This window comes from Dichomitus squalens (genome assembly GCF_000275845.1).
Source record: "Dichomitus squalens LYAD-421 SS1 unplaced genomic scaffold DICSQscaffold_1, whole genome shotgun sequence".
Classification (NCBI taxonomy): domain Eukaryota; kingdom Fungi; phylum Basidiomycota; class Agaricomycetes; order Polyporales; family Polyporaceae; genus Dichomitus; species Dichomitus squalens.
The window spans coordinates 1225421-1251329 of NW_006766883.1; the positions used below are offsets into that span (position 1 = coordinate 1225421).

Below are 25909 nucleotides of genomic sequence, written 5' to 3' on the forward strand. Positions count from 1 at the left end.
CCTGCCCACAGATCCACTGCGTCAGTCGAGGAAGCCCTTGCCGCTCTACGCTCTGTGGAACGGCGACCACAATAGCACGTTTCCGAGAGGATTCGGTATATGTGGGGCAGGTGAGATGCCATCATTGGTGGGACAGCTACATGTCCCGCCCATGATTGGTTTAGTGCGTTCCAGACTGCGCCTCACGGCCACTCGTCGCCTTGAGTTCCCAGGGCAGCGCGATTGCGGGGCCGTTGATCAGCCGTTGGGCAGACCGGAGCGGCACCCCTTCTCTCTTCCGTATCATCACCTCGCTCCTTAGTCCCAGACGGTCCTTTCTCGTGTCTATTAGTTGACCCACCTTGTCCTGCTGGCCATGGACCGACAGGCCCCAGGTCCGCAGAAACGACTTTACCCCTCCTCCGCTGCGCCATCCACTACGTCCTTGCTGCAGCCTCATGGCCACGATGAAGTACGGCCCCCTCTCGCTCGTTCATTGCGTGCCTCAACCAGCAACAGCTCCATTGTAAGTGATCGACTGTATCGGAGCTTCGCCATCGTGGAATTAGTTGACATAACATATCCGTCCGGGCCCAGAACACCGCATCCACGCACGTCCCTCCCTCAATATCAGATAGGGTACGTAGCAGGACGACAAAGGTTCCATCTTCTCTAGGTTCCTCTCTGCTAACGACGCAACGGCGACTCCTCAGTATGTCCTGCCACTCGACCCCGCCGCATTCGATGGCCCAGAAGCGGACGATAAGCTGCACAACCCGGACCCCGTGAGGGACCACCGCCAGGATAAGGGGGGCACGATCATCACCTCACGTGGTCTCATGAACCTGGGGTGCATTTTCGTCCTCGTTGCCGGCATTGTTGCACTCTTGTGAGTGTGGTTTTCTCGAGCGTGCATCGCCACCGAGCATGCTCACTGACGCCCCCCCTCCGTCTGCGAACCATCCAGCGCTGGATACCCTCTTATCGAGTACTTCACAAAGAAGAAGCCGTCAACATTGGGCGGATTCAACCTTGGAGGAATCAATGCTTCCGGCCAGATCCCATCCATACCGGGGAACTGGGGCATGATCGACCTCGACACCCCCCACGAGGTCCGCACGAAGGTCGACTACGTCAACGGGAAGACGTGGCAGCTCGTGTTCAGCGACGAGTTCAACGTCGAGGGCCGCACGTTCTACCCCGGCGATGACCCATACTGGGAAGCCGTGGATCTGCACTACTGGCAGACGAACAATAAGGAGTGGTACGACCCCGAAGCTATCGTTACCCGCAACGGGTCGCTCGAGATCACGCTCTCGCGGAAGGAAAACCATGGGCTGAACTTTACGGGTGGTATGATGTCGACGTGGAACAAGTTTTGTTTCACGGGTGGCCTCGTCGAGGCCAGCGTCATGCTCCCCGGGTTCAACGACGTGGCAGGACTCTGGCCCGCTATCTGGGCGATGGGCAACTTGGGTCGCGCCGGGTACGGAGCATCGCTTGATGGCATGGTGAGGCATCTTGTCTCAGAGATCAGCGCCCTTCTTGATGGGCGGATTTGATGATACACAGTGGCCGTACACCTACGACGAGTGCGACGTCGGCACGGCGCCAAACCAGACGCTCAACGGTCTTCCTCTCGCAGCGACGGCCGAAGGCGACAACGACAAGTCGAACGACGGCGTGCTGTCGTTCCTTCCCGGCCAGAGGTTGTCGCGTTGCACTTGCCCTGGCGAGTCGCACCCCGGTCCTATACACCGGGACACCGGCGAGTATGTCGGTCGTGCGGCACCTGAGATTGATATGTTCGAGGCACAGGTGAGTAGTTGATCGTTTCAGTTTTGGCCCCCGCGATTGTGACTGAACGGGTTGTCTCCGATATCCTAGATCAGCGATAATAAGGGCGCTGTCTCCCAGTCTGGCCAGTGGGCTGTAAGTCTCAATGTGCTGTGCTGTTATTCGCCAGGGCTGACATGTCATACAGCCATTCAACTACCAATATATCTGGAAAAACACCACGGACAACTTGATCATTCCTGATCCGGATATTTCGAAATTGAACAACTATCGCGGAGGAGTTTATCAGCAAGCGACCTCCGTTGTCACCCAGACTAGTATGCGTGCTGTCAGACCTCTGCGGAATACGGGTACTGAGCAGTCTATGTAGATCAGGACGCCTATGAGTTTAGCGGGCAGCAATACTCCACATATGGTTTCCAGTACAAGCCAGGGTTCGGCGACGCCTACATAAGCTGGATCGCCAATGGACAGCTTGCATGGCAGCTGAACGTGGCCGGCATGAGTGCTGACACCGTTGTCGAGATCAGCGATAGGCCCATTCCTCAGGAACCGATGGTGAGCATATACGTGTTTGTATTGATTGGGCCACCTTCTGAGCTTCCCTCTGGCCGCCCCTAGTACTTGATTATGAATTTGGGTATCTCCGAGAATTTTGGTTTCGTCGACTACGACCACCTCCAGTTCCCGTCTACGCTCCGCGTCGATTGGATTCGTGTTTACCAGGATCCGAAAAACATCAATATTGGCTGTGATCCCCCTGACTTCCCTACGGCGGCATATATCAATGAGTATGTCGCGGCTCTGTTAATCCGTGCGATCGGTAATTACGGCTGACGTCGCCCGTACCCAGGTACATCGAGGCGTACACGAATCCTGATCTGACTACTTGGGTGGACGACTATAAGCAGGCAATTCCGAAGAGCAAATTGCTTGGACAGTGCTGAGCCACTCTCCGTTGATGATACCTATTAGCCCTTCGAGTGCTGGCATCTTGTGAGTACGGCACCGACCGCTCTTACGTCACATGGCGCGCGACGAGAATACTCGTTCGCGGAACTCATTCCTTCTGTCCAGATTATGTATTTGCATACTTTCTTCATCAATATATTGCGATTCGGTACATGACGTGCCAACGGCCTAGTGTGAGTATGGTGGAGAGGGGTGCACGGTAGGTGGACGGAGTAGCGACGACGAACGCCGGCCGCTCCGACCAGGAGACGGCGGTGCTGCGCGCGCCAGAACCGCTTATTCTTAGCTCACCATTGGCAGGCTTACGTAAGCCAGTGTTTTCTCACGCTGACCCTTGTTGGTGGCCTGCGAAACCGAGCTCTCCGTCAGTGTCACCACCGCCCTTCCCGACGCCAGCACAGTCTCGGTGTTCGAACCCTTCCGCTCTTTACCCCCACTCATCTGTACCACCAGATCGCCACCTCGCACTCCTCACATACCCTGCTGCTTGTTTCAATCTCTCCCAAGCAATCCTCAAGCGCCTCTAATCCAATCACTTCGCCATGGCGTCGCAGACGCGCCAAACACCGTATGCCCAGTCGGCAGCTCCTTCGACCGCAAGCCTCCTTGGTCCCAGCACGCAGAGCGTTCGCGCAGACCCCAGGCTACGCAGCGTCGGGAGCTCGGCATCTCTGGTCAGTATTCCACCTCGTTGCTACGCTGTGAGACCTCGTTCTCAGGCTCCAATGCATCCCAGAACGACTCCCGATATGTTAGCTCCGGAAGGCATGATTCCATGCCCCCTTCGCTTTCCGATAAGGTGCGTAGTATGCAGCGAGCGACCGCGACAGGGAGTGACGGGTCGCATTAGTTTTCACTTGCCCCGGATCCTACGTCTTGGGGGGCGGATCTCTCGGTTGAGCACCAAGAGGGCGATGACTACCTCCACAATCCCGACCCCCGAAGGGACTACAAGAGCGACAAAGGAGGCCACATCTTCACCTCGAGAGGTCTTGCGAACCTCGGCTGCTTGTTGATCCTTTGCGCTGGGATGCTCACTCTCTTGTAAGGGTCGCCATCTCTTTTGTGGGAACGCAAGTTCATCTTATTCCCGCAGCGCGGGCTACCCCTTGATAACATACTTCACCCGTTCGACTCCATCTACCCTCGGTGGTTTCAACTTGGGAGGAATCAATGCCTCCGGACAGATACCGTCCATGCCTGGCAACTGGGGTATGATTGATATTGACACGCCGCAGGAGGCGCGCACATATCCCGACTTCCAGTCTGGCAAGAATTGGCATCTCATTTTCAGCGACGAGTTCAACACTGATGGTCGCACGTTCTATCCTGGCGATGACCCCTACTGGGAGGCCGTGGATCTGCACTACTGGCAGACGAACAACATGGAATGGTACGACCCCGAAGCCATCACGACCCGCAATGGGTCGCTCGAGATCACGCTCTCACAGAAGGAAAACCATGGGCTGAACTACACGGGTGGTATGATGTCTACTTGGAACAAGTTCTGCTTCACCGGCGGTATGGTTCTCGCCTCTGTTGTGCTTCCTGGCATCAACAATGTCGTCGGTCTCTGGCCTGCCATCTGGACGATGGGCAATCTAGGCCGTGCCGGCTATGGCGCGAGTCTCGAGGGAATGGTGCGTCTACCACGGATTCGCACGGGTATTTGTTCTAATCTACTCTCACAATCCTTCTATAGTGGCCCTACACCTATGACTCTTGTGATGTAGGTACAGCTCCCAATCAGACTTTCAACGGCCTGCCCATCGCCGCCACAAACACCGGTACCAAGGATTACAATTACGAGCTCTCGTACCTCCCGGGTCAGAAGTTATCCCGCTGCACTTGCCCTGGCGAGTCCCATCCTGGCCCTGTCCACACTGATGGTACCTATGTTGGCCGTTCCGCACCGGAAATCGATATCTTCGAAGCGCAGGTATGTAGTTGCTTACGTCGCTTTACATGTGTATGCTGACTATGTTCTACGCATTAGATCACCGGCCAACCGCTCACTGGCCAAGTGTCACAGTCCGCACAGTGGGCTGTGAGTTGCGCACCAAAAGTCACATGAATCCGCCTCACTGACTCGGCCTGTAGCCCTTCAACGAAGATTACACTTGGTTCAATACTACGGATAACCTCATCATCCCGGATCCCACTATCAGTGCGCTGAACGGCTACAAGGGTGCCGCCTTCCAGCAAGCGAGTTCCGTCGTCACGGAGACCAGTAAGCGTCCCTTCCTTATAACACCCTGCTTCACTAATCGTTGTATGACAGACCAGGAAGCATATGAGCTGACCGGTAACCAGTACTCCACCTACGGGATCCAGTATAAACCGGGTTTCGATGGCGCTGTGAGTGTTGTATCCGGCCACCTTTTTTCCATCGCTAACTGACAAGCGGTCCGTAGTACATAAGCTGGATCTCGGATGGTAAGCTCGCATGGACCCTCAAGCAGGCTGGTTTTGCCGCGGATACTGTCGTGGAGATTGGTCCTCGTCCTGTTCCCCAAGAACCAATGGTGAGTCTTTCAGTATCTTGAACAGCGAGTGTCGAATTGAAATCCTCACCTATCGCTCCTAGTACCTCATCGCCAACTTGGGCATGTCTACCAACTTCGGCTTCGTCGACATTGAGCACTTGAAGTTCCCCACCACAATGAAGGTTGACTGGATCCGCGTATACCAGGACCCGGACAACATCAACGTCGGTTGCGACCCCAGTGACTTCCCCACGGCCGCCTACATCAACGAGTATGCAACGTCTTTCCCTTATGTGCGGTAGTATCTGACGATTTCTGTAGGTATCTGGAGGCCTACACGAACCCCAACCTCACAACGTGGCGTGACGACTTCAAGCAACCGTTCCCCAAGAACAGCTTCCTGGGCCAGTGTTGAGCTCTTCGCTAGCGGTGTTATTGATGATATACCTTCGCCCATACGCTCTGTTCTTCGAGGCCTTAAACAAATCAAGATGGAGACGTTGTCAATTATCCCTGTCTGGTCGTCGCTTTTAGCATACTGCAATGTATTCAGATTGCATTTAGTCCTTTTTCCTTACCACTGATTTTCGTATTGGCATTCTCTGACTATTGCTAGTCCACTTTGGTTCCCTCAGCCCGGTTGCTCTTATTGAATTCTTCCTGTTTCTGTAGTAGATAGCGTATTTGATTCAGAGCCTTGGACAAGTATTTCGCTAGAATAACATGTTCGTGAAGGTGATGAGCCACAACATGCAGCGACCGATATGGATGACACCCGATGTTACCAAAAACTCCCTGGCGGGGAGTCGAACCCCGCTTTCGCGCGTGACAGGCGCGTGTACTAACCGATATACTACCAGGGACTGATTGATAACCTATCCCGAGCGCTATCATCATCTGTTGCAAATGGTGCTCATGGAAGCACTTTGAGCCAGCATGTAATAAGTCAGGTCGGGATCCTGATCGAACATTATCATGAAGTCCGTTTAGCAGTACAACATACAGCATGATCGTAGGTACAGCACGCTCGTAAAGGTCCAGCACAAATGTCTACAGCAAGTGATATCAGTGTACACAGTTCACTTATCAGCTACGGAGATTGAGGTGTATGCGACGAGAGTGAGCGCCGTGACCATTGTACGTCGTCTCTTGCGCGCACGTCTAGTGTCACGGGTAAGTCATGGTAACGCTGGAGGTCGAACGCTTCTGAGCGACCTATGCCGCCCACATCGTTCGGCAGCCAGATCACCGGGGGAGGGGCAAGCAATTCGGGTGGGTAGAGTACGCCCGCCATTTCCTCGGCGTGATCGGCGAATGGAAGGGGAGGTAAATGGGGAGGCGCGTCGGGATTTGTGCGAGCAGCGCGTTCCGTCGCCGTGAGATCATCCAAGGTCTCCGTCTCTGTTATCAGAAATGAGTTCAGTGCCGCGTCGCGTTGCATGTGGAGGTGTCACTCACCCAATGGCACGGGACCCCTTGCTTCCGACGGGGAAGGGGTGACCGCGAGCAGCGACATCATCTCCAGCACGGATGCGAATGACCCTCTCGCGCGGGTGTTTCTGGCGGAGCTGACAAGACTGGTGCTCTCTTCGTCCAAGTCGCGGCCTATGCCGGGTTTGGCACTCTGTTCGAAAGTCTTCAGCGAGTCCTGAGCGATAGGAGACAGCGCGGAACGGCTAGGAAGACGTGTCCGCCAATGACAGAAAGCCTCCGCGACGATGATGACAAGGACGGCTGCTCCAACAAGGATGCCTCCTTCGATCCAGAGGCGTCGGGTGAGGAAGATGAGTCCCATGGTGAGGGGTTGGAAAGCGAGGACGGTTGCAAGTCGGTGCAGAAGCCATATCTGGAGCAGACCGCCGGTGGACGAATGTGTCCGGCCGTAAACGTAACCGACTAGAAATCTATGGGCTTTATGTTGGGTATTGGGTCAGGATCGCCTGACGACCTCACAAGAGAGGCGACTCACCGACTAATGTGAGGAAAAGCAAAATGAGAACAGCGGGGGCGAGCAACGGGAAGATCAAAGCAAATGCAGAGGCGAAGATGACGGCGATCAAACAACAACTGATCGCGTACAACGGGTCATAGGTCCGGGGATAGACGGCTGAACAGGCATGAGCAACAGCTGCGAAAGGAATGCACAGAAACAACAGGCCTACCTCGGAAACGTTGTCGGGGTGTCACAGCCGTCCTCTCTGCTCTCACGACCTTCCACAGTCGGATGGGTTGGAGCAGCAATAACCCGGGAAAGACGATTGCGACGTTCAAGACAAGCACCATTGCGAATGCGCTCATGTAAATAGCGCCGTTAGCAATAGACGTGGACACGCCACTGTTTGTGCTGAGAGCATCCAAGGAGAAGACGACGGCGCCAGTTACCATAAGCCAGACGCCTACGACCAGGGTGAAAACCCAGAACATGGTCTTGAACATTTTCAGCTGAGAGCCGGACAGGGACACGGAGCTGTTTGTCCGGTTCGTCTCTAAGCAAAGCAGGTAGGTATGTCAGTTAAGACTCGGCGATCACAGAGAGAAAACGGCTCACGGTATAAGACGTAGTACGCTAGAGCTATAAACAGTGCTGCCGCAAGAGCTGGTGCCAGGTCTGTGGCAAGACCGGCCGCAAGCTTGTTGGTCTCGGTCAGAGGTATGAAGAAGGGAATATAATGAGCAACGTCCGGGGCAAAGGCGACAGCAAGTCCAGAGACGGCGAGCACTAACGAACCCGTCAGCGTCCGATCGCGGATAGCGACAGTTGGAGTAAGAACTTACATCCGATGCTGAGGAACACGCCAACCATGACGACGGCCGTCCACCACACAAGCCTCCTGGACCACTGACCCCACTCAGTCGCGTTCTGCAGCTCGTCCCACCGAATATCTTCCTTCGCACGCCCCTCGATGAGCTCGACGCCAGGAATATGACGGATGCCACGGCCAATCAAGAGCCAGCCCTTGATCCTCGCGCCATCCGCGATATCGTTGTAGCTGTCGCGTTGCACGTCAGCAATCTGGCTGTTGATGACCTTCAGCTTCCACCGCCAATGGTTGATGTCCGAGTAGATCACTCCCAGCGCATCATGGTCGACGCCCGAAAGCGGACGCACGAACGGCTGGCGGGGCTGCAGGCGCAGGTGTGGGGGCGGCACCTCCTCGGGCGCGGCAGGCACACGAGCGCGCAGCGGGAACGTCTCGCGGTGCTCCTCGATCGGGGTCCCCGCCCTGCCTCGCGTGCGAGGCGGGCGAGGACGGCGACGCGCCTCGGCTGGATACTCCTCTGCGTTCTGGAACGCCTCGGGGTCTTCACGGCCGACGTCGTGCCATTCCTCGTCAGGCTCGTCGGCTTCGAGGATCGTGTCGGAATGGAACTGGTGGTGCTGTGGCCATTGTGGCTGCGACAAGCTCTCGTTGAACTCAGCCGTATCCCAAGAATAGCGCTGATTCGGTGCGTACGGCGCCGCGGTGGGAACCGGGGTCTCTTGGAGGTCGATAGGTCCAAGCTGGCCGCTGGGGTCCACCTGGAGCGGACTGCCCAGGGGTATCCGACCGTACGCTGCGGAGTTCCGATCGACCTCCTGGAAGCGGCTCCCCACGACGCGCCTGCTGATTGAGTCGGAAAAGCTTGTCTGCTGAGAACGACGCGAAGGCGATGGGAGGTCCCGCTCTGCGTCGGCGAACTCGCCCCCAGTGATTCCCCCGAGCTCTGTGATCTTGTAAAAGTGAGAAGGCATGACGTATGACGTTGGAGGTAGAGAAGACGAGCCGAACGCAGGATTCCTGCCTTTGCGCCTACGGCTGTGGCGGTGATCCTGACAGAGAGTGAGCGCATATAGGGAGATAAGATAACATTCCTCCTCACATTGGAGCTGACGAGTGGCCGAGGCCGGCTAATTGACGGCCTGGGGGGACTCCCCGGCTCGACCTTGGGGGGAACGGGAGGCTCCCAGTCCGCTAACGACGGGTCTGGCGTGGCGAGTCGAAAGCTCTCGATGTACTTCGTCTCCGCAACCTCAAGGTTTTCAAGGATCACGTCGCGCTCTTCGATGAGGATGGCAAGCTGAGTTGTGTCGCTACAGCCGATCCACATAAATAGATGTCATCCGGGGAAGGTAAAAAACGCGTGCACGCACACAATCGAAAATAGAGACTGGATGTCGATTTCCAGGTTGCCTTTCTCCTCGTTGGCCTCCTGAGCGCGTCGCCTCCGCCTGGAACGCGCGTTGCGCTCGTTGTTGCTGTCTAGCGTAGAGCTGAGGCCGATCTTGACCATGTAGTCCTTCAGACGCCTCTCCCCGAACCCAACAAATCCAGGGGCACGCCGTGCCGGAAGCCAGCCCATCTCGATACCCTGACAGCGGACCTCGGCCCATCGCTCTCGGTACGACACAGTCCTGCTGAACTCCTTCAGAATCTTCCACAGGACCGGGAGGAGACCGAGCACGATGGCGAGAACCGTGACGATGATAATCCGGGTGCGCGCGCTGGGCGCCGCGTCGCTTCCGTTCACGACCTCGCGCGTGGAGAGCAAGACGCGTAGGTCGACGGTCGTCACCTGACCCGGGTCAAGGAGATGCAATAGGCGTAGCAAACTAAGGTCTTGTAGCACAGAGTAGGCTCCGGTGAAGCGCGCTGGGTGTAAGGAATCGGCGAGGCAAGGCGTCGACACCATGTACAGAGGGAGAAACGCGGCGAGTGCAAGAACAGTCCAGCCAGCTACGATGAGTGTGCATATCCACAGGACGCGCTGGCTCAGCTGTTCGTCCGAGGGGAAGAGTTGTGCGTCTTGCGCGGGCGACCGTCCAGCGTCGGACACATCGGATGAGAGAGAGGGAACGAGGGGGACATGGGGGAAGAGGAATGCCCAGAACGAGCGGCCGAGGGGTTTAGGGCGGAGGCTGAGATGCGTCAAACCATACGTCCCTGCCTCAATGCGTGCGATGCTCACCTCTGCTGAACGAACCATTCCCTAAGACCATAGACTTGACGATAGCGGGGTCGCAGGGAAGCAAACAATAGCTTGTGAGACGTCAGTGTACGCGCCTCCATGATTGCCTGCTAGAGTGTGACGACTCACCCATATCAATAGGCCGACAACAGACGGGACGACGAGAGTAAATAGCAAGCCAAGGGACGTGGCGTCAACCCCATGACCAATACAGACAGGATTGCCAGCTGCATTTGCTTGAATAGTCGAGGTATCGGGAAATGCTGTTGCAACACGTGTGGATGTCACGAGGTAGTCCGAGAAGGTAGTAAAAGTCGTAGAAGGACTGGAAACAGTGATCGGTACTGAGGTAGTGAATGTAGTAAGACTAGAAGTGAGGGACACAGATGAGGAGGTAGCGCTGGCGGGTATGGGAGCAGTAGACGATGTCGTAGTAGAGGACGAGGTCAACGATGTCGATGGGAATATTGTGGAGGGTATCGCGGTAGAGAGAGGAGAAGACGGAGATGACAAGCTTCGCGAGGTTGTCCCAGTTCCCGTGGGTAGGAAAGTGGAATTTCCGCTAGTCGTCCACCAGTTACTTTGAGGAGATTGAGAGGGCATGAGGATGTTATAATCATTAGCTGGTCGTTGCAGTCGTGGTGTCGAATGAATGACGGAGGATGTAAGAAGGGTGGTCATGCACGCCCCGAGGGGTGGTATACACAAGAGATTACAAGCTGCGATCTCCAAGGCGCGAGGACGAGTTCTTGCCACTCTGCACCCGACGTCGTCCTTACTGCACAACACCAACCTCCTGCCAAATATGGTAACGTTCACGCACCCTTCAGGGCCCGCGTCATCTCGCACTCCCCGGTCTTATCCAGGCGCACGACGCGCACCGTGGCGCACAGGCCGCAATTTCACACAGGCACGCAGGGAAGGCCGACAAAGTTCAGGTATAGAGCGGCCGGGAGACATGTGAGCTGATATACAGACGAATGCATGCGACGGCAGGGACGAGCAAAGGAATGTGCGAATGGGTAAGTGTGCTCCATGGTATGTCCATGGGAAATATGTACAGAGCGATCTGCGTGAGCACATGCCAGGTTAGCTACAAGCTACATATGGCAAGCGTAAATGGCGAACTCGCCTCCAGGACCAATGGATGAGGATGTAAGAATCGTCTCGCTCGCCAGATGTCATGAAGGACGGGAGTCGGTGATGACGACCATTCCGTCCTTCTCCGACAGCACTCGGCCTGGTCCGTGGACCCAAGGTGCCGCATCCTCCCCTATTTCTGGTGATTCAAGGCCCCTTTTCTGCTTCTTCTGCTTCTTCGTCTGGGTCTTGATCGCAAGGGGCGCTGATGAATCGGCCTCAAGGACCTTGTTTTTGCTAGGAATGCAACCCATCTAGCATGACAGTTCAATAGGGATGCACGGGGTGATAGACATAGGCTTACCGTAGCTGACCCGAGTACTGGAAGAGGAAGGGAGAAAGAGGAGAAAGTATCGTCAGTCTCTCGCTGTGCTCATGTAATTGAGGAGACCGCCAAGTGTTGCGAGGGCGGCACGATCTACGATCCGTCCTTGTATTTCAGCAAGTGATGCAGATGGAACCGGTGCGCATGGATGATAAGCAGGTTCCTGCTCCAGGGGCCTAGCGTCGGCGGTCGTCAGAGACGAAGGTATCGCCATTGGCTGATTGTGATGAGGCCAATCGCTGCTCAGCGTTACCGCAGCATAGAATTTAACGAGGATCGGTTGTCGTCGTCGAGGGCGACATGTCGTAAACATTCACATCCGCCTTAGGCGCGCAATATGCCGCCACCGCCGTCCCGCCCCGCCGTTCCCGCCTGCCACGTGGCCAGATACTATGGGCGCCTGGACGCGTCTCATGGCCGTGTACAGTCGTGTACGCGCTAACGCTTCTACATAGATCGCTCGGGCTCACCGTCCGTTCTCGTTCTCGGTCTCGCCAATCAGCTTCGGTCTCGTAGGCTCAAGACCCAGCTACCGGGTCCTGCAATGGCAAGCACCGCACTCAAACAGGTATGCAGACACTAGCGTTCCGAACGATGTCGAAGCTGAATACCGGCCCAGGCGAGTGCAGTACCGCCAACTCTCCAGGAGTCCCAGACCAACGCCCTTTTGACTCTGCTCAACCTCAATAATCCGGTCGAGCCCTCAAGCAATCCGATTCAACCTTCCGGAAAAGGCACCGCTACTCTCAAGGTTGCGTCGCCAGCCGGTCCTCCAGTTTGGAAAGTCTTGGTACTCGACCAGTATACGAAGGACGTCCTCGCCACCGTGCTCCGCGTACAAGATCTCCGGGACGTCGGTGTGACTCTACATGTGTGCGTTTATCCTTACATGAACAAATCAATGTTCACATATCGTGAGATTACAGTCAATTGCACTCCAATCGACCTCCATTGCCAGACGTGCCCGCAGTCTACTTCGTTTCCCCGAACCTCACCAACGTCCGACGAATAGCGCAAGACCTCGAAAAGGGCCTATACGAGTCCTACCATTTGAACTTCGTCGAACCGCTACCAAGAGCGCTGCTGGAGGAACTCGCAGCTGCAGTCGCGCGAGACGGGACTGGGGAACTGGTTGAGCAGGTGTGTTGCAACCGCTGCGCTGTCTTCCCCCCATTGATGCCTACACACGTCCCGCTTGCAGGTGCTCGACCAATACCTGTCCTTCATCTCCCCTTCACCATCCTTGTTCTCCCTTTTGCCTCCTGCGGATGCTGCATCCCCTTCAGCCCCCAATGCGGTCGCCGGCCCTTCCACCTCATCCCAGCCACATTCCTCATATGCGCTCCTCAACTCTCCCTCTTCCACCGAGCAGCAAATAGAGGAGGAGATCGAACGCGTGGCGTCTGGCATCTTCAGCGTGGTAGTCACCATGGGTAAGTCCGTATACAGGTGAGCAACAGTACACTCCGTTGATTGAACCCCTCCGAATAGGTCATGTACCGATCATCCGTGCACCCCGCGGCAATGCTGCCGAGATGGTTGCCAAGAAGCTCGAGCAGAAGATTCGTGACGCCATTCTATCTTCCGCCCGATCCCATACTCCTTCACTATTCGCCCAAGATGCCTCGGGCCTCTCCAACCTCCAACGACCCCGTAAGTGACATTCCATTATCTTGCCTTTGACGTTGCAGTACACTGACGCCTCCCGCAACAAGTCCTTCTCATCCTCGACCGCAATGTCGACCTCGTACCTATACTCTCGCACGGATGGACATACCAAGCCCTCGCCTCCGACTGTCTGGAGATGAAGCTGAACCGCGTTGTCATCTCGAAGCCACAAAAGCGTTCATATGACCTTGACTCCAAAGACTTCTTCTGGGCCAAGAACGCTGCGAATCCCTTCCCGCAAGTCGCGGAGGATATCGACACCGAGCTGAACAAGTACAAGCAGGATGCTGCAGAGATCACGCGCTCGACCGGCGTGAGCGACGTCAACGACATCGCACAGATGTAAGTGTCCGACTTCACCGCCAGGGTCTGCGTTGCACCTATTCGGTTTATACGTTCTACCCGCTCGCTCACCCTAATACTGCGACATCTAGGGACCTCTCAGCAAATGCAGCGCATCTCAAGACGGCCATCACCGCGCTCCCCGAGCTCACCGCGCGCAAGGCCGTGCTCGACACGCACATGAACATCGCGACCGCGCTCCTCGAGGAGATCAAGAAGCGCGGCCTCGACGAGCTCTTCTCCACCGAGGAGGCGATCGGCAAGCAGACCGCCCAGGCGATCCTCGAGGCCCTCCGCCACCCTAAGAACGGCGCCACCCCGACACCCACCGACAAGCTCCGCCTCGTCCTCGTGTGGTACCTGTCCGCGCCAGATAGCGCCATCACGAAGGAGGACGTGGCAGAGCTGGAGAAGGAGCTGAAGGCCGCGGGCGCGGACGTCGCCGCGTTCGACTACGTCCGACGGACGCGCGAGATCTCCAAGATGATGGCGCCCAGTGCGCTCGGCGGGTCCTCCACTCCGGTTCCGGGCAACACCACTCCGGGCGGCGAGCTCTTCAAGGGCTTCAGCGCCCTAGGGAACAGGGTAAGCCGGGTCTCTCGCGACCTCTCGTTGCACGAGCAGTCACTGACCGAGCGACCGTGACCGTGGCATATCTGACGATGGCCAGCTCACCGACAGGTTGAAGGACGGAGGTCTGGAGAACCTCATCTCGGGAGTGAAGAACTTCTTGCCCGCGAACAAGCTCCTCCCTGTCACCCGCCTGACCGAGGCGCTCATGGACCCGTCCGCGGCGTCCAACCAGTCGCTCCAGGAAACCGACGACTACATCTTCCTCGACCCCCGCGCCTCGCGAAACCCCAACGCGGGACTCGGCATCTCGGGTGTCGGTGCGCCCGGCCCCGGGGGCGCAGGGAGCGGTCGCGCACGCCGTATGGCCTTCTCGGAAGGGATCGTCTTCGTCGTAGGGGGAGCTGGATATGTGGAGTACGGCAACCTGGAGGAGTGGGCTAAGAGGACGGGCAAGCGCGTGACGTATGGCGGCACTGAGATCGTGGACCCCGGAGGATTTGTGCAGGTATTGGAAGCCCTTGGCAAGGCTTCGTCGTAGGCTTTATCGACATAATGCCCCTTTACCCACTGTTACTAGTCGTGTTATACTGCAATGGATGCCCTGCTGGTTTTCGGATGACTCGGAGGACATGTGTAGACACAGACTGAGCTGGATTGTCCGGGATGCTTACTACCAAGTAGAATACTATGCAAAATACATGTACAAGCGCGATTAGAGTACAATGCACGCAGCCATATCTCTTACTTCCGGCTGTTCTGACGGTTTGCGAGGATTTGCACAAGCCGGATGCTGTCCATTCACAGTCAGTAATCCTACGCTCTTGACCAGCGAAATCGTCTCAGCTTACAATATGTTGATCATGTCGAGCTCGAGGGCGATGGACTCCTTCAATGGGTCGCGGGGCGCCCTGCCCTGCTCGGCCATCCGAGCATTGTGAAGGATCTTCTGGGTGCTTTTCAGGATGTCAGACGAGGCGAATCAACAAGGAAGCGCAAACAGTGGACGTACTCGAAGAGAACAAAGCCGCTGAAGACTGCAAGACCACCGTAGAGTGAGATTGCCTCAGATATGGCCAGACCACGCATTCCGAGGGGAAGAGCCATGGGAGCAAGCGAGCTCAACGCGACAACGGTGACACCCGCGAGGAGAGGGCCACCCATGTACAAGTACTTGTCGTTCCTACGCAATGTGTGAGCATGCGGAAAGCGAGTGGTGAAGCTCCAAAGTACTCACTTCGCGGTAGCACCAACGTAGGACAAGGAGCCCACAACACCGCATGTGTAGAGCGCCGCGCGCGAAAGGATGGCTGGACTCACGAAGAACAGCGGGCTAAGTGTGGCCGCTTGACAAGCGTTGAAACCCTACGCATACTCAGCACGGTATGTCGAAGCACCGAACATTCGAGCACTCACCAGCCAAAACGCGTGCTTCAAGACGGTGTTCTCCGGTGGGGTGTATATGGCACCCATCATTGTACCAATGGAGCCGACCAAGCTCACCCCGAGGACAAGCCAAGGGTTGGCAGACATTATGCGGAACGCAACGCCGTTCTTGAACATTGTACGGGCAGCGAGCGCGGTGATTGCAAGACCTGCACCGGTGTACTGGAAACTCTCATGTAGGTACGATCGCTCAGCTGGAGAAAGTGCATCGCGAGTCTCGCGGTTGAGGATAGCGTTTGTAGCAAGGATTGTTCCTGCAACCGCTGCCTGGGTTCAATGTCAGTACGGCACTTCATGAATGGGAAGTATGCATTATACTGACTCCCGTGATTGCATACCGCCTCCACGCCTCCGATTGGGTTGGCCTGTATACAACAGGCTTTGCATCTGTCAGGAAATTACGAGACTGTCTTGCGAATGGCGATGGCGACAAAGGAGAACGCTTGAGGGATGAAAGAACGTTTGGCCGGAAGACACTATAGAACCGGATACTCTGCACTTGAGACTGCCGGGCTGCCTGTGCGAACCCAGAGGGACCAAGTGGACGCATTGCCGTAATAAAGCTCATACGTAGCATTTCGTGAAAAGATGAAGCGTAGAGTCGAGGCAAAAGGGATGTAGGTGAGGATAGAAAAGAGCAGTTGCTGAAGTAGCCGGGGACTGCACGGACATGACGTGCGCGCGGCCGTCCGGCATGGATTACGTCACTCATCCAGACTTGTCCAGAAGCGCCAGATGGTTTCCGCCGGCTCACTCGCCGCACTACCCGGATTGCTTATGCAGACAGCATTATGGAGCATGTATTCGTACGGCTACACTATGGGCACAAAACATAGCTGAGCAATAATTACGGTGTCTACATGTAAGCATAACCCTCAAAGCAAAGCATAGGTCCGGATGTGATACACTAGCATGGTGATACTTCCTCATAGCTGCCCCAGACGCGATGCATCATTGCAGCTCTGGCACCTTCGTCAAATCGACCACGCCAACTGTGGTCTTCTCCATCGCCATTGCTATCCGGTTCAGGTTGCCGGACTGCTGCCACTCGATCTCGAAGATGCTCGAATTCGGCGTACCAGCGTTCCATGACCATCGCTTTTCCTTGGCCTGACCACATCACGTTTAGCCTCGCAAAACACTTCAACTCTGAATCACCGAAGCTTACGCGTATGTCATATATATGTAGACATCCGTCGCCGCCTGCGGTAGCAATATGACGTCCGTCTGGACTGAACGCCAGCGCGTACACGTTCTTCTTGTGGTCGTCGAACGAACAGAGACATTCGCCAGTGACACTATCCCATATTCGCGAAGTACCGTCGAACGATGATCTGTGTAGGCATGATAAGAGGGGTGGTGAGGTAGGGGTTGAGGTGGGGTCAAATAGGATAGGAGAGAACCGACTTACGTTGCCACTAGTTCATGCTCCCCGCTAGGCGTAATCGGAGACCACACGATATGACTGACTGGGCCAGTATGTCCTTCTAGGACGATGGAATGACTGTCTTGTACGTGTCGTAGCGGGTCGACGTTCTCGATATTCCAGATGCGGCCGGTCATGTCGTCCGAGCACGATGCCAGTCTTGTCTTTGAGGGATTGCATTTCACTTGGTTGATCTCATTCTGGTGACCACTATCACGCTTGGAGTCAGCGATCGACCCCACCAACCATCGAACCGTACTATTCACAGTAGTGTCCTAAGTGGCTTTTGAGAGTCCAAATCGTTGACATATATGCGAGCATCGGATCCACTTGTCACGAATTGTAGATCTGATATCCAGTCGGCGTCCAGACAACATTCTGAGACAAGGGAAGGTAAGCCACTTGTGTAGTAAGAGAAGTATGCCACTGACGTCTGTGAAGGGAGAATTGCCTGTGCAGCTTCTTCTCCTTGACGTCCCATATACAAGCTGAGCCGTCGAGGCTCGCAGACAAGAACCATCTCCCTGATGGGGAGAATCGAACGGCGAATATGGGTCCCTTCTCAATTAGCGGTCAGTAAGGAAGTTCCGCGCAGGTGCTTGCCAACGGCGGCTTACATCGTGTTGAGTGTGAGTGAAGTACGCTTTGCCCTCGGAGTCGCATATGCGGAGAACCGAGTCATAGCAGCCCACAGCAATGAGAGAACCGTCGTTTGACCACGTAAGGGAAGTGAGATCGCTATCGCTGCCCTTGGCAGTATATGCGCAGGTTAGCGGTGGTTGTACCTTCGCGAATGTAACGCCGTCCTTGTCTGGACCGGGAATGTCCCATATGTGCACGATACTGTCTTTCGAGCTGTAAACCCGATCAGTCACCGGTGGCTTTGAACTGTATACAGGAACATACCCAGATGCCAGGATTGTATGGTGAACCGGATTCCATCCGCAAACAAATACCTAAGAGGATGAGATAGACGGATGACGGGAGAACCTTGATGACAAGTCGACTCACTGCTGCTTTATGTGCTTCGAGCAGCTGAACAGCATCGTCCTGTTGCTCGCTCGGCTCAGAAGCGGCTGTCTCGTTGCTTGCGGTCCTTATCATGTCGTTGCTAGCTGGTGCCTCTTCAGCAGCTGCAGAGGCTGGGGTAGCTGGAACAGCTGACGTTCTCGCCGCGGGGAGTCTAGCTTGAACAGGGTATATATTGGGTGGATTGCCAAAGAGATACAAAGACAAAGCAACATACTTTCTACAACGGAGGGAGATCTTATCTCCACTTCATCCTCAAGCTGCCCGTTTGTTCGTGGCCGCTTCTCCTTCGGTGGCTCGTCTACCGAGGGGGTGCCACTGGCTTTCCTCTTCAGCGAACCGTCTGCCTGAGGCACGCCGGCATGCGCAGCGTTCTCGTCTTCCGCTTGGAGTGGCTGTACGCGTTCTGGATGCACATGGTGACGTTGGGCATCAGGCAGAGGTGGAGGGGGGAATTTAGGGTCGAATGAGCACGTATGGGGCTCCAGAAGTCTGAACTGATTCGTGCAGGACATTGTCATGGCATTCCCCTTCCAATGGGCCTCAACTTCGCTAAATAAAAGCGCCTTGCTGAGGAGCTCAACGAGCTCGCCTCGCGGGACATGTTTCCTGTAGTGAGGGGAGTGTTCGAGTCGTCCTTCAGCACGTAGAACGAAAGCGCTATGCGCAAAGCCTAATCGTCCCGAGTCAGCCACGAAAATGGTCGGATGTCGCATACAAGCACCTGAATCTTTGAAATATGAGTATATGAGGCAGTTGATCTCATCCGCAGTGATATGGAAAGGGTCGACCATGTCGCATAGAGTAATTGGAGGCGGGAAGAGGGCAACAGCAGAGGGCGTTGTCCACGCGAGTGTCAACAATCCCACTAATTCCTGCTATTCAAGCGGAGATGACGGGCCTGTACGGAGAGCGAAGCCGTTACTCGCTGTCCGCTTCGGTTTGTAGTCTGGTAACCTTGAATGTCCAGAATGGCTGAATCGCACGTGAGTTTTATAGATGGACAGGAGGCGATGAGAGCGGAACTCCACCATCTAGGATGCCTTGGAGTCTCTCCCGACTAGATGTGCTACCGTCTCCAGGGAGGTCCTGACTGCCGTTCGCGCTCTCTTGAATCGCATCATCGTTGTCAGCCATGGCAGTGGGGTAGCGTACACCGAAGGGCAAAGCGAGTTGTTTTAGTCCGGCCGGGGGGTGAGAGCTATGGGACCAAGTCCGGCCGGACTACTAGAATACATCTGCTGAGAAAGCCATCATGCCGCGGCCACCCGTCCGATCCCCCTTATCTTATCTCTAATATAGGCACTCATGGACAAAACCAAGCGCTCAAAGGTTAAATCCCACAGACAATAGAGTCCTTTCGCAGGCAATTTGAAACCGGTGGGGTAGTTCGATTTGTCAGCGCTCCCAGTTCAGAATCAGCTGAGGTGGGTCCCTCGCACATCCCTTCGACCGCCAATAATCGTTGTGCAATAGCGCGCTTGACAAGGTAGCCACTGCACCACCAGTAAAGAAATTGGGCAGATCCAATTCGGTTTTGAATTGGTTGCGAAAGGACTCTACTAAAGCGTTTCAACCTGAAAGGTTAAATCAGCTGCAGCGTCTCATGACCATCTTTGCCTCTAACGAGGTGTCTACCATCGGAGCCGCAGCCGCAGCGGAGGATGATGACGATGATCCGGACTACGTTGACGAGGAGGAGGACGAAGAAGAGGATGTCGGGTACTACACTTACGGCTTAGGGTCACAGGCGCATTCTCGACCTTGGAATCGCTCGGAATGGTGGCCCAAGAGAACAGAACCCCAGAAAGAGGGCTTGGAGCTGTTGTATAGCGGAGAATTCGGTCGTTTGCTGCACCAAATCCAGGCCCGGGAAGGTCAGCATAATGTTGCCCGTAATTTACTCAATCGAGGAACGAACGCACGGCCGACACCTAAGGAGGACATCACATGTGTGCGTTCTCTCGTTCTTCTTGAGCCATCCCGGCCCTCATGGCCTATCAGGAAATACTTCCGAATTCTAGTGGGACTGCCGTAGCATCCTATCCAGCAAATGCCTATGTCGGACAGTTCTCCTCTGGTACGTTCATTGCACTGATCCGTGCACCGTGCGCATTGCGTCTGACATGAGTTGCAAGACTCGGCGTTCTATTACACTTGCGTGAGAAGTGAGTACGATATACTTCAGACGTATGCAGTGCGCGTGCTGATGACGCTGCACAGATTTTCGCTTGCATGTGTATGATATGACCGCCCCCACTGTTGGACGGCAACTTGCGCAAGAGTCGAGTGACGGCCATGCAACGACCATGGAGGTCATCAAGACAATTCAAGCCGCTCCCGGTCGCTGGACTATCACGGACTCTCACTTGAGTCCTGATAACCAGCGGATGATATATGCATCTATTGTGAGGAGCGAGATTCCTGGTCCCCAGTGACGCTTGCTGAATTCAATATAGTCCAGCACAGTATATATGTGTTCTACGTTGGATGCGTCCACAGAACAGATACCCATATCTTTCCGGGATCCTGCCCCATCTCGAGGTCGCCGTGCCTGGAATGACTGGGAAGATGACGAACAGTTTGGCATATGGAGTTGCAAGTTCTCTGCCGATGGTAACGAAGTCATTGCCGGCGGAAGCAGCATGATCTTCGGTATGTCGCTTCTGAGGATCTTGCGAGACAAAGCTCTGACTATGCAACAGTCTACGATCTCATCGCCAATAAGAGAACCGTGAAGATTTCCGGGCACACTGACGACGTGAACAGTTGCTGCTGGGCAGATACTGCATCCGGAAATGTCCTCATCAGTGCGTCTGATGACACGTTCGTCAAAGTCTGGGATCGTCGTTCTCTGGCTGCGACTAGGAAACCTTCTGGCGTCCTCATTGGGCACACCGAGGGGATTACATACGTCTCTGCGAAGGGCGATGGTCGCTATGTCATTTCCAACGGGAAGGACCAGATCTTACGACTTTGGGACTTGCGTATGATGCGGAGTAACTCAGAATTCGAGGCCGTGGCGAAGCAAGATTATGGTATTCCCCACTTCGACTATCGGTGAGTGCGTGCTTGTTCTGCGAAAAGTCATTGGCGCTCAAGTCATCATAGTGGGGACAACTATCCTCGTCCGAGATATAGACAGCACCCACTTGACTGCAGCGTTATGAAGTATACGGGACACGAGGTCCTTCGTACGCTCATTCGATGTCATTTCAGTCCCGTGGAGACTACCGGCCAGCAGTATATCTATTCTGGTTCAGCTGACGGCAAAATACACGTACGTTATCCACCACATAGTGTACAACATCCTTTGGTAATGCTTGTTTTTCTTAAGATTTGGTCGTTGGACGGGCGGGTGGTGCAGGTCCTTGATCGATCACATACCCTGTCCATGGCGCTCGACCCCTCCGCTCCTGAACCTGTTGACATCACGCCTTCCCGCATCCGGCCGTGCGTACGGGATGTCAGCTGGCACTCACAGGTAGGGGACTTCTGTGCCTCCCGATACTAAAAGCACCGTCTAAACTTTGTACATCAGGAACCAATCCTGATGAGCACTGGCTGGCTTGGTCGCCGATGGGGCTTGTCAGAGGGCAGCGTCATCGCACGACATGAGGTAAGCAGATGATCATAGTGCTGTTAAGCAATATCGTTAACGCCTCGCAGTGGAAGGGACTATCGAAGTTGCGCAACAAGCTCGAGGACTACGTCGAGAAGCAGAAGTCCGAACGAGCTGATAGGGCACAGCGGCGCGCAGTGCGTCGAGGTACCATGCCCGGATCTTTCGAACCCGCCTCCCCTGCATCGCCGACTGATGCTTCTGATGATGATGTCGATATGGAGGACCTGTGATGGAAGAAGCTTGTTCTTGTTCACGGACAACTCTTGAATGTCGCAGTAATCTGGCTACACGGATACTGTAATGTAGCCCATGTTGTACTTGTAGGGAGATCCGTACGCTATGTCCGCTATCAGACTGCTATGCTGCACATGCCAGAGAACATACTATGTCGTTCTGGGTGTAGTGCGTAACATCTGCCCTTCTCCTTTCTTGACTTATATGGATGGCAGAGTGCCGCGTTAGCTGCGCAGGCGCGGCTGTGGCTGTACGTGCGGCTTGTCTCGCTACCTCCACTTGCAATTGTTTTCGAACGAAACCCAAATAACCTCACGACCATGCTCATTACCTCTGATAAGGAAGCGGCGATGCAGACAGTCCCGCCGCTCGCCGCAGAACTGAACACTTACGGATTTCCTCAAGGTTACTTCATGCTTCGCTCTCTAGGAACCAACCGCGTCCTGGACGTATCAGAGGGTCTGTCTGACGATGGGACACCCATCATCCTGTGGCCAATGAATGAGACATCGCTCGTTGAATGTATGTGCCCTTATCCGATCGTCTCACCGCGTGATCGCTGATAAACTGGGAACAGCAATGAGGAGGCCGGATTGCGACAATCAGGTTCGTAGAAGGGGGTCACAGCATGGAGCAAGCTCAGAGCTCCTCAATATAGGTCTTCTTCATCGATACCTCTGGTGCTCTGTGCTCTAGATCCGCGGGGCACGCTATCGATGTCCAAGGTGCATCCCATGACTATGACCAGAGCCCGACTGATGTCTAACCTTGTGTAGACGAGAACCTGGTAATCCGCCACAGGAAGCCGGTCACATATCCTTTCCCAAACGCAGAATCGCACCCTCTCCCGCGCTTCGCTTACTATCCGGATACGAGAGAGCTCACTGTGACGTTCGCGTACGATCCTTCCTACCCTGCGTCGCCGACTTCTCGGCGAGAGAGTACGTCGAGTGTCTGGAAGACGAAGACGTACTATCTTAGCTCCGTTCCCCTCCGCAAACCCCCCACGCTCATTGATAACGCATCCACGCTGCTCAATTCCGCTGTGGTGGGAGGGATGTCCCTCTTCGGGGGTCCGAAGACGAACGCGACTCCGGAACAGGTTTTCGACGGGCAGATCGACCTGAACGAGAGCGAGATCGCGGAGCAAGACAGGAACGAGGCCGAGGAGATCGACGACTCCCCGAACTGGCTGCGCCCGGTGAAAGCGATTGGCCTCACGGCGGAAGAGGCTGCGAGCGCGACCGAGAAGGCGAAGCTGCGACGTCAATGGGAGATATTGCCGTTGAGACATACGAGGCGTCTGACGGCTGGTATCTGATCCCGGCCCCCGCATGCCAGTCGCATTGTGGTCTATTAAGCTTCTCGGGACCTTTTAGGCCATTGCGGTGGCGCCATGATCCTCGCATTTGTGTTACGTCTATCAGGGAACTGTACGATACGTTTGGCAGCTTGTGGTTTATCCAAATATGTACAACAGGCTTCGTCGGGCAACTATCGGGACGAGGAGCATTTCCTTGGGGTCCGATAGGATGGTTCGCGTAGCCGGCCACGTGAGAGCTCGGACGCCTAGAGCCTCTGATCGTGGCTCCCGGAACGTAAGTCTTTCCTATCGTCGAAGCACTCGTGGGGACGAGAATGGTACAATTTTCAAGTAAAGTTCTTGACTTGAGACGCATTCGCTCAAGCTCGTGATCGCATTGCAAGATCTGCAGGGTCACCGCAGGTATAGTAACAGCACTACCACTAACGTCCGATAATGCAGATGCCCAAGACAGCTCTCGCAACGCTCTTAGGAACGGCGATCGTTCTCGCCAACCTACCACTCACGCACTCGCATCGCGACGGCCATCACCACGAGCAAGTCCAACTGCCTCTTGAGGAATTCGCTCAGCCGAGCTCGTCAGGCTCGCAGACATGGCTGGAGAAGTACGGCAAGCAGATTGACCAAGTCTTCTCCGGCCCATTGTCGTTCTCCCATCTTCCATACTCGCGCTGCCTAGAGGATGAAAATGCGCAGTTTGACATCGCGCTTCTCGGTATGCCGTTTGATACCGCGGTGACCTACCGGCCGGGTGCCCGTTTTGGACCGTACGCCATCCGCTCAGGGAGCAGGCGACAACGCGAGAGCCGTGGCTATACTCTCTCCTGGAAGAGCAACCCTTATGAACTTGGCTCAAGGATCATCGACTGTGGGGACGTGAGTCCGAAGGCCAAACATAGACCTGTGGATGAAACGACTGATCGCAGCTCGCTGGAAGGTTCCCGTGAATCCGTTCGACAACGCCCTGGCCATAGACCAGATGGAGGTTGCATACTCCACCCTTCTGGGGCGAACACCGGCCAGTGAAGGCTCTGTCATGTCAATCACTCAACATTTCGCCAAGGATGGCAAGCAGCATCCTCGCATCGTGAGGTGATAGCCAAGCAGCCGCTGCGTGATTAAATTCATACGACTGACTATTCCTCGCGCAGTTTGGGCGGTGACCACACTATCGTACTTCCTATCTTGCGGTCCCTCAACAAAGTATACGGCCCGGTGTCGGTCATCCACTTCGACGCCCACCTGGACACATGGCCGTCATACCCAGGTCCCACGTCAGAACAGTCTCGGGTCACGCATGGGACCTTCTTCTACCTTGCAAGGGAGGAAGGGTTAATGACCAACACTAGCATCCATGCTGGTATCCGGTGCAAGCTCTCCGTACGCTCTTTCAGTCCTCGGCCTAGCCAATGGAACCATTGAGTTGACGTATCAGCTTGGAACAGGGCGTGGCGGACTTGGAGAATGACGCATCCGTCGGCTTCCAGCTGATCTCGACCGATGACATAGACGATTACGGCGTTGCTGAAATCATCAAGCGCGTTCGTGAGCGCGTCGGGGACTCTCCTGTCTACCTCAGGTTTGGAGTCATACTGCGCCTCCACGGTTCATCATGCTGATTCACGCTCTAGCCTTGATATCGATGTCATAGGTTAGCAGACATACTGTCTATCGGCTGAACGAGCCTCCTCAAGGAGCACGTATAACTTTCCAGACCCCGGTCTAGCACCTGCGACCGGGACACCGGAAGCAGGAGGCTGGACGACTCGCGAGGTGAAGCGAATCATCCGCGGCCTTGCCGGTCTCAATTTCGTGTAAGTCCCCACCCCCGCAGTCTCAGCCGTTCACAGCCTGGCCGCAGCCCCTCGCCTCACCTGTCCTGTGTATGCCACTGCTGACGTGCGGCTTGCATCCAGAGGCGCAGACATCGTAGAAGTGGCTCCAGCGTACGACAACGGTGCGTCCCCACACATCCCGCTAGCCGCGTCTCCTCGAGGCCAGCTTGTTCGCTGATACTTTGTCACCCGCGTCCTCGTGTCATGCTCCGCAGCTGAGATTACGGGCATCGCTGCCGCGGACATCGTGCATGACTTCTTGTCCATGCTGCTGTCCTCCAAGCCGCCTGCGCCGCACAGCCTATTTGCGCCTGCCAAGGACGAGTTCTGAATGGACGAAGGGCATCAGGAGGCCGCGATCGATGGCGAACGACGTCATGTGCAATGTGGGGTTCGGGGGCGGTGCGATACGGATAGAGGATGAACGGCCGCAGTGCGGAGTTACCTGCGCATGACCGGCAATGTCGATCGAAGGAGCCAGATGGCCGCACCGGTTTGTATGAACGTGGGTATATATGCATGCGTCTGTGTATTTCGTGCGGGTGCCATCGTGCGCATCCTAGTGACTAGTGTACATCCAATGCCAGACTGCAACAGTGCGACTGTGAACCCATGCAGAACTCACGACGAGTGCCCGAGGTCGGGCGAATAATTACGCATATACTAGTCGGATTGGGTGGTAGAGGACAGGAGAGTGGGTTCGTGTCATGTCCGCATCGTACGAATACCGAATAAGAGAGTCCGTGCAGAGCACATGAGAAGAC

At 55.4% G+C, this 25909-nt stretch overlaps 8 protein-coding genes and 1 non-coding gene across 9 annotated transcripts; 5 read left to right on the plus strand and 4 right to left on the minus strand.

The window, feature by feature from the left end:
* The first annotated feature begins 317 nt into the window (after positions 1-317).
* DICSQDRAFT_131074 (beta-glucan synthesis-associated protein) lies at positions 318-2824 on the plus strand. Its single transcript, XM_007360232.1, has 10 exons — positions 318-505; positions 577-618; positions 693-868; positions 947-1490; positions 1552-1797; positions 1867-1911; positions 1964-2093; positions 2147-2334; positions 2398-2567; positions 2630-2824. Exons 1-10 carry the CDS (start codon positions 356-358, stop codon positions 2721-2723), a joined length of 1785 nt encoding a protein of 594 aa, XP_007360294.1. The 5' UTR covers positions 318-355; the 3' UTR covers positions 2724-2824.
* Positions 2825-3140: 316 nt separating this feature from the next.
* DICSQDRAFT_75881 (glycoside hydrolase family 16 protein) lies at positions 3141-5812 on the plus strand. Its single transcript, XM_007360233.1, has 11 exons — positions 3141-3422; positions 3485-3547; positions 3599-3792; positions 3845-4388; positions 4451-4687; positions 4745-4795; positions 4849-4978; positions 5030-5106; positions 5163-5273; positions 5336-5505; positions 5556-5812. Exons 1-11 carry the CDS (start codon positions 3291-3293, stop codon positions 5647-5649), a joined length of 1803 nt encoding a protein of 600 aa, XP_007360295.1. The 5' UTR covers positions 3141-3290; the 3' UTR covers positions 5650-5812.
* Positions 5813-6025: 213 nt separating this feature from the next.
* On the minus strand, positions 6026-6097 carry DICSQDRAFT_t11. Its single transcript has one exon. It is a non-coding gene; the product is annotated as a tRNA-Asp (tRNA).
* Positions 6098-6179: 82 nt separating this feature from the next.
* DICSQDRAFT_95580 (uncharacterized protein) lies at positions 6180-10784 on the minus strand (the record flags this gene model as incomplete). Its single annotated transcript, XM_007360234.1, has 10 exons — positions 6180-6635; positions 6693-7145; positions 7204-7341; positions 7397-7720; positions 7783-7953; positions 8010-9045; positions 9096-9306; positions 9367-10131; positions 10182-10252; positions 10311-10784. 10 exons carry the CDS (start codon positions 10782-10784, stop codon positions 6325-6327), a joined length of 3954 nt encoding a protein of 1317 aa, XP_007360296.1. The 3' UTR covers positions 6180-6324.
* A 348-nt stretch (positions 10785-11132) lies between these two features.
* On the minus strand, positions 11133-11937 carry DICSQDRAFT_131076 (uncharacterized protein). The gene is made up of 3 exons (XM_007360235.1): positions 11626-11937; positions 11314-11575; positions 11133-11250 (listed from the first exon to the last, which is right to left on the minus strand). The coding sequence occupies exon 2, from the start codon at positions 11573-11575 to the stop codon at positions 11363-11365; it is 213 nt and encodes a 70-aa protein (XP_007360297.1). The 5' UTR covers positions 11626-11937; the 3' UTR covers positions 11133-11250; positions 11314-11362.
* A 182-nt stretch (positions 11938-12119) lies between these two features.
* Positions 12120-16335, plus strand: DICSQDRAFT_131077 (Sec1-like protein). The gene is made up of 13 exons (XM_007360236.1): positions 12120-12214; positions 12266-12519; positions 12573-12786; positions 12848-13079; positions 13138-13299; positions 13362-13656; positions 13749-14241; positions 14327-15019; positions 15078-15182; positions 15239-15409; positions 15464-15591; positions 15643-15939; positions 15995-16335. The coding sequence occupies exons 1-8, from the start codon at positions 12191-12193 to the stop codon at positions 14765-14767; spliced, it is 2115 nt and encodes a 704-aa protein (XP_007360298.1). The 5' UTR covers positions 12120-12190; the 3' UTR covers positions 14768-15019; positions 15078-15182; positions 15239-15409; positions 15464-15591; positions 15643-15939; positions 15995-16335.
* Positions 16336-16623: 288 nt separating this feature from the next.
* Positions 16624-18921, minus strand: DICSQDRAFT_48253 (WD40 repeat-like protein; the record flags this gene model as incomplete). The annotated part of the gene is made up of 10 exons (XM_007359888.1): positions 16624-16782; positions 16841-17006; positions 17084-17308; positions 17365-17476; positions 17530-17659; positions 17716-17953; positions 18005-18054; positions 18110-18258; positions 18345-18800; positions 18852-18921. 10 exons carry the CDS (start codon positions 18919-18921, stop codon positions 16624-16626), a joined length of 1755 nt encoding a protein of 584 aa, XP_007359950.1.
* A 798-nt stretch (positions 18922-19719) lies between these two features.
* Positions 19720-23493, plus strand: DICSQDRAFT_95589 (WD40 repeat-like protein). The gene is made up of 14 exons (XM_007360237.1): positions 19720-20081; positions 20132-20207; positions 20266-20295; positions 20351-20535; positions 20587-20782; positions 20833-21187; positions 21239-21407; positions 21465-21611; positions 21669-21746; positions 21797-21961; positions 22328-22508; positions 22564-22592; positions 22645-22711; positions 22763-23493. The coding sequence occupies exons 1-14, from the start codon at positions 19734-19736 to the stop codon at positions 23305-23307; spliced, it is 2571 nt and encodes an 856-aa protein (XP_007360299.1). The 5' UTR covers positions 19720-19733; the 3' UTR covers positions 23308-23493.
* A 252-nt stretch (positions 23494-23745) lies between these two features.
* On the plus strand, positions 23746-25476 carry DICSQDRAFT_164651 (Arginase/deacetylase; the record flags this gene model as incomplete). Its single annotated transcript, XM_007360238.1, has 8 exons — positions 23746-24186; positions 24248-24402; positions 24462-24690; positions 24756-24889; positions 24942-24961; positions 25025-25124; positions 25227-25267; positions 25361-25476. 8 exons carry the CDS (start codon positions 23746-23748, stop codon positions 25474-25476), a joined length of 1236 nt encoding a protein of 411 aa, XP_007360300.1.
* Positions 25477-25909: the final 433 nt, after the last annotated feature.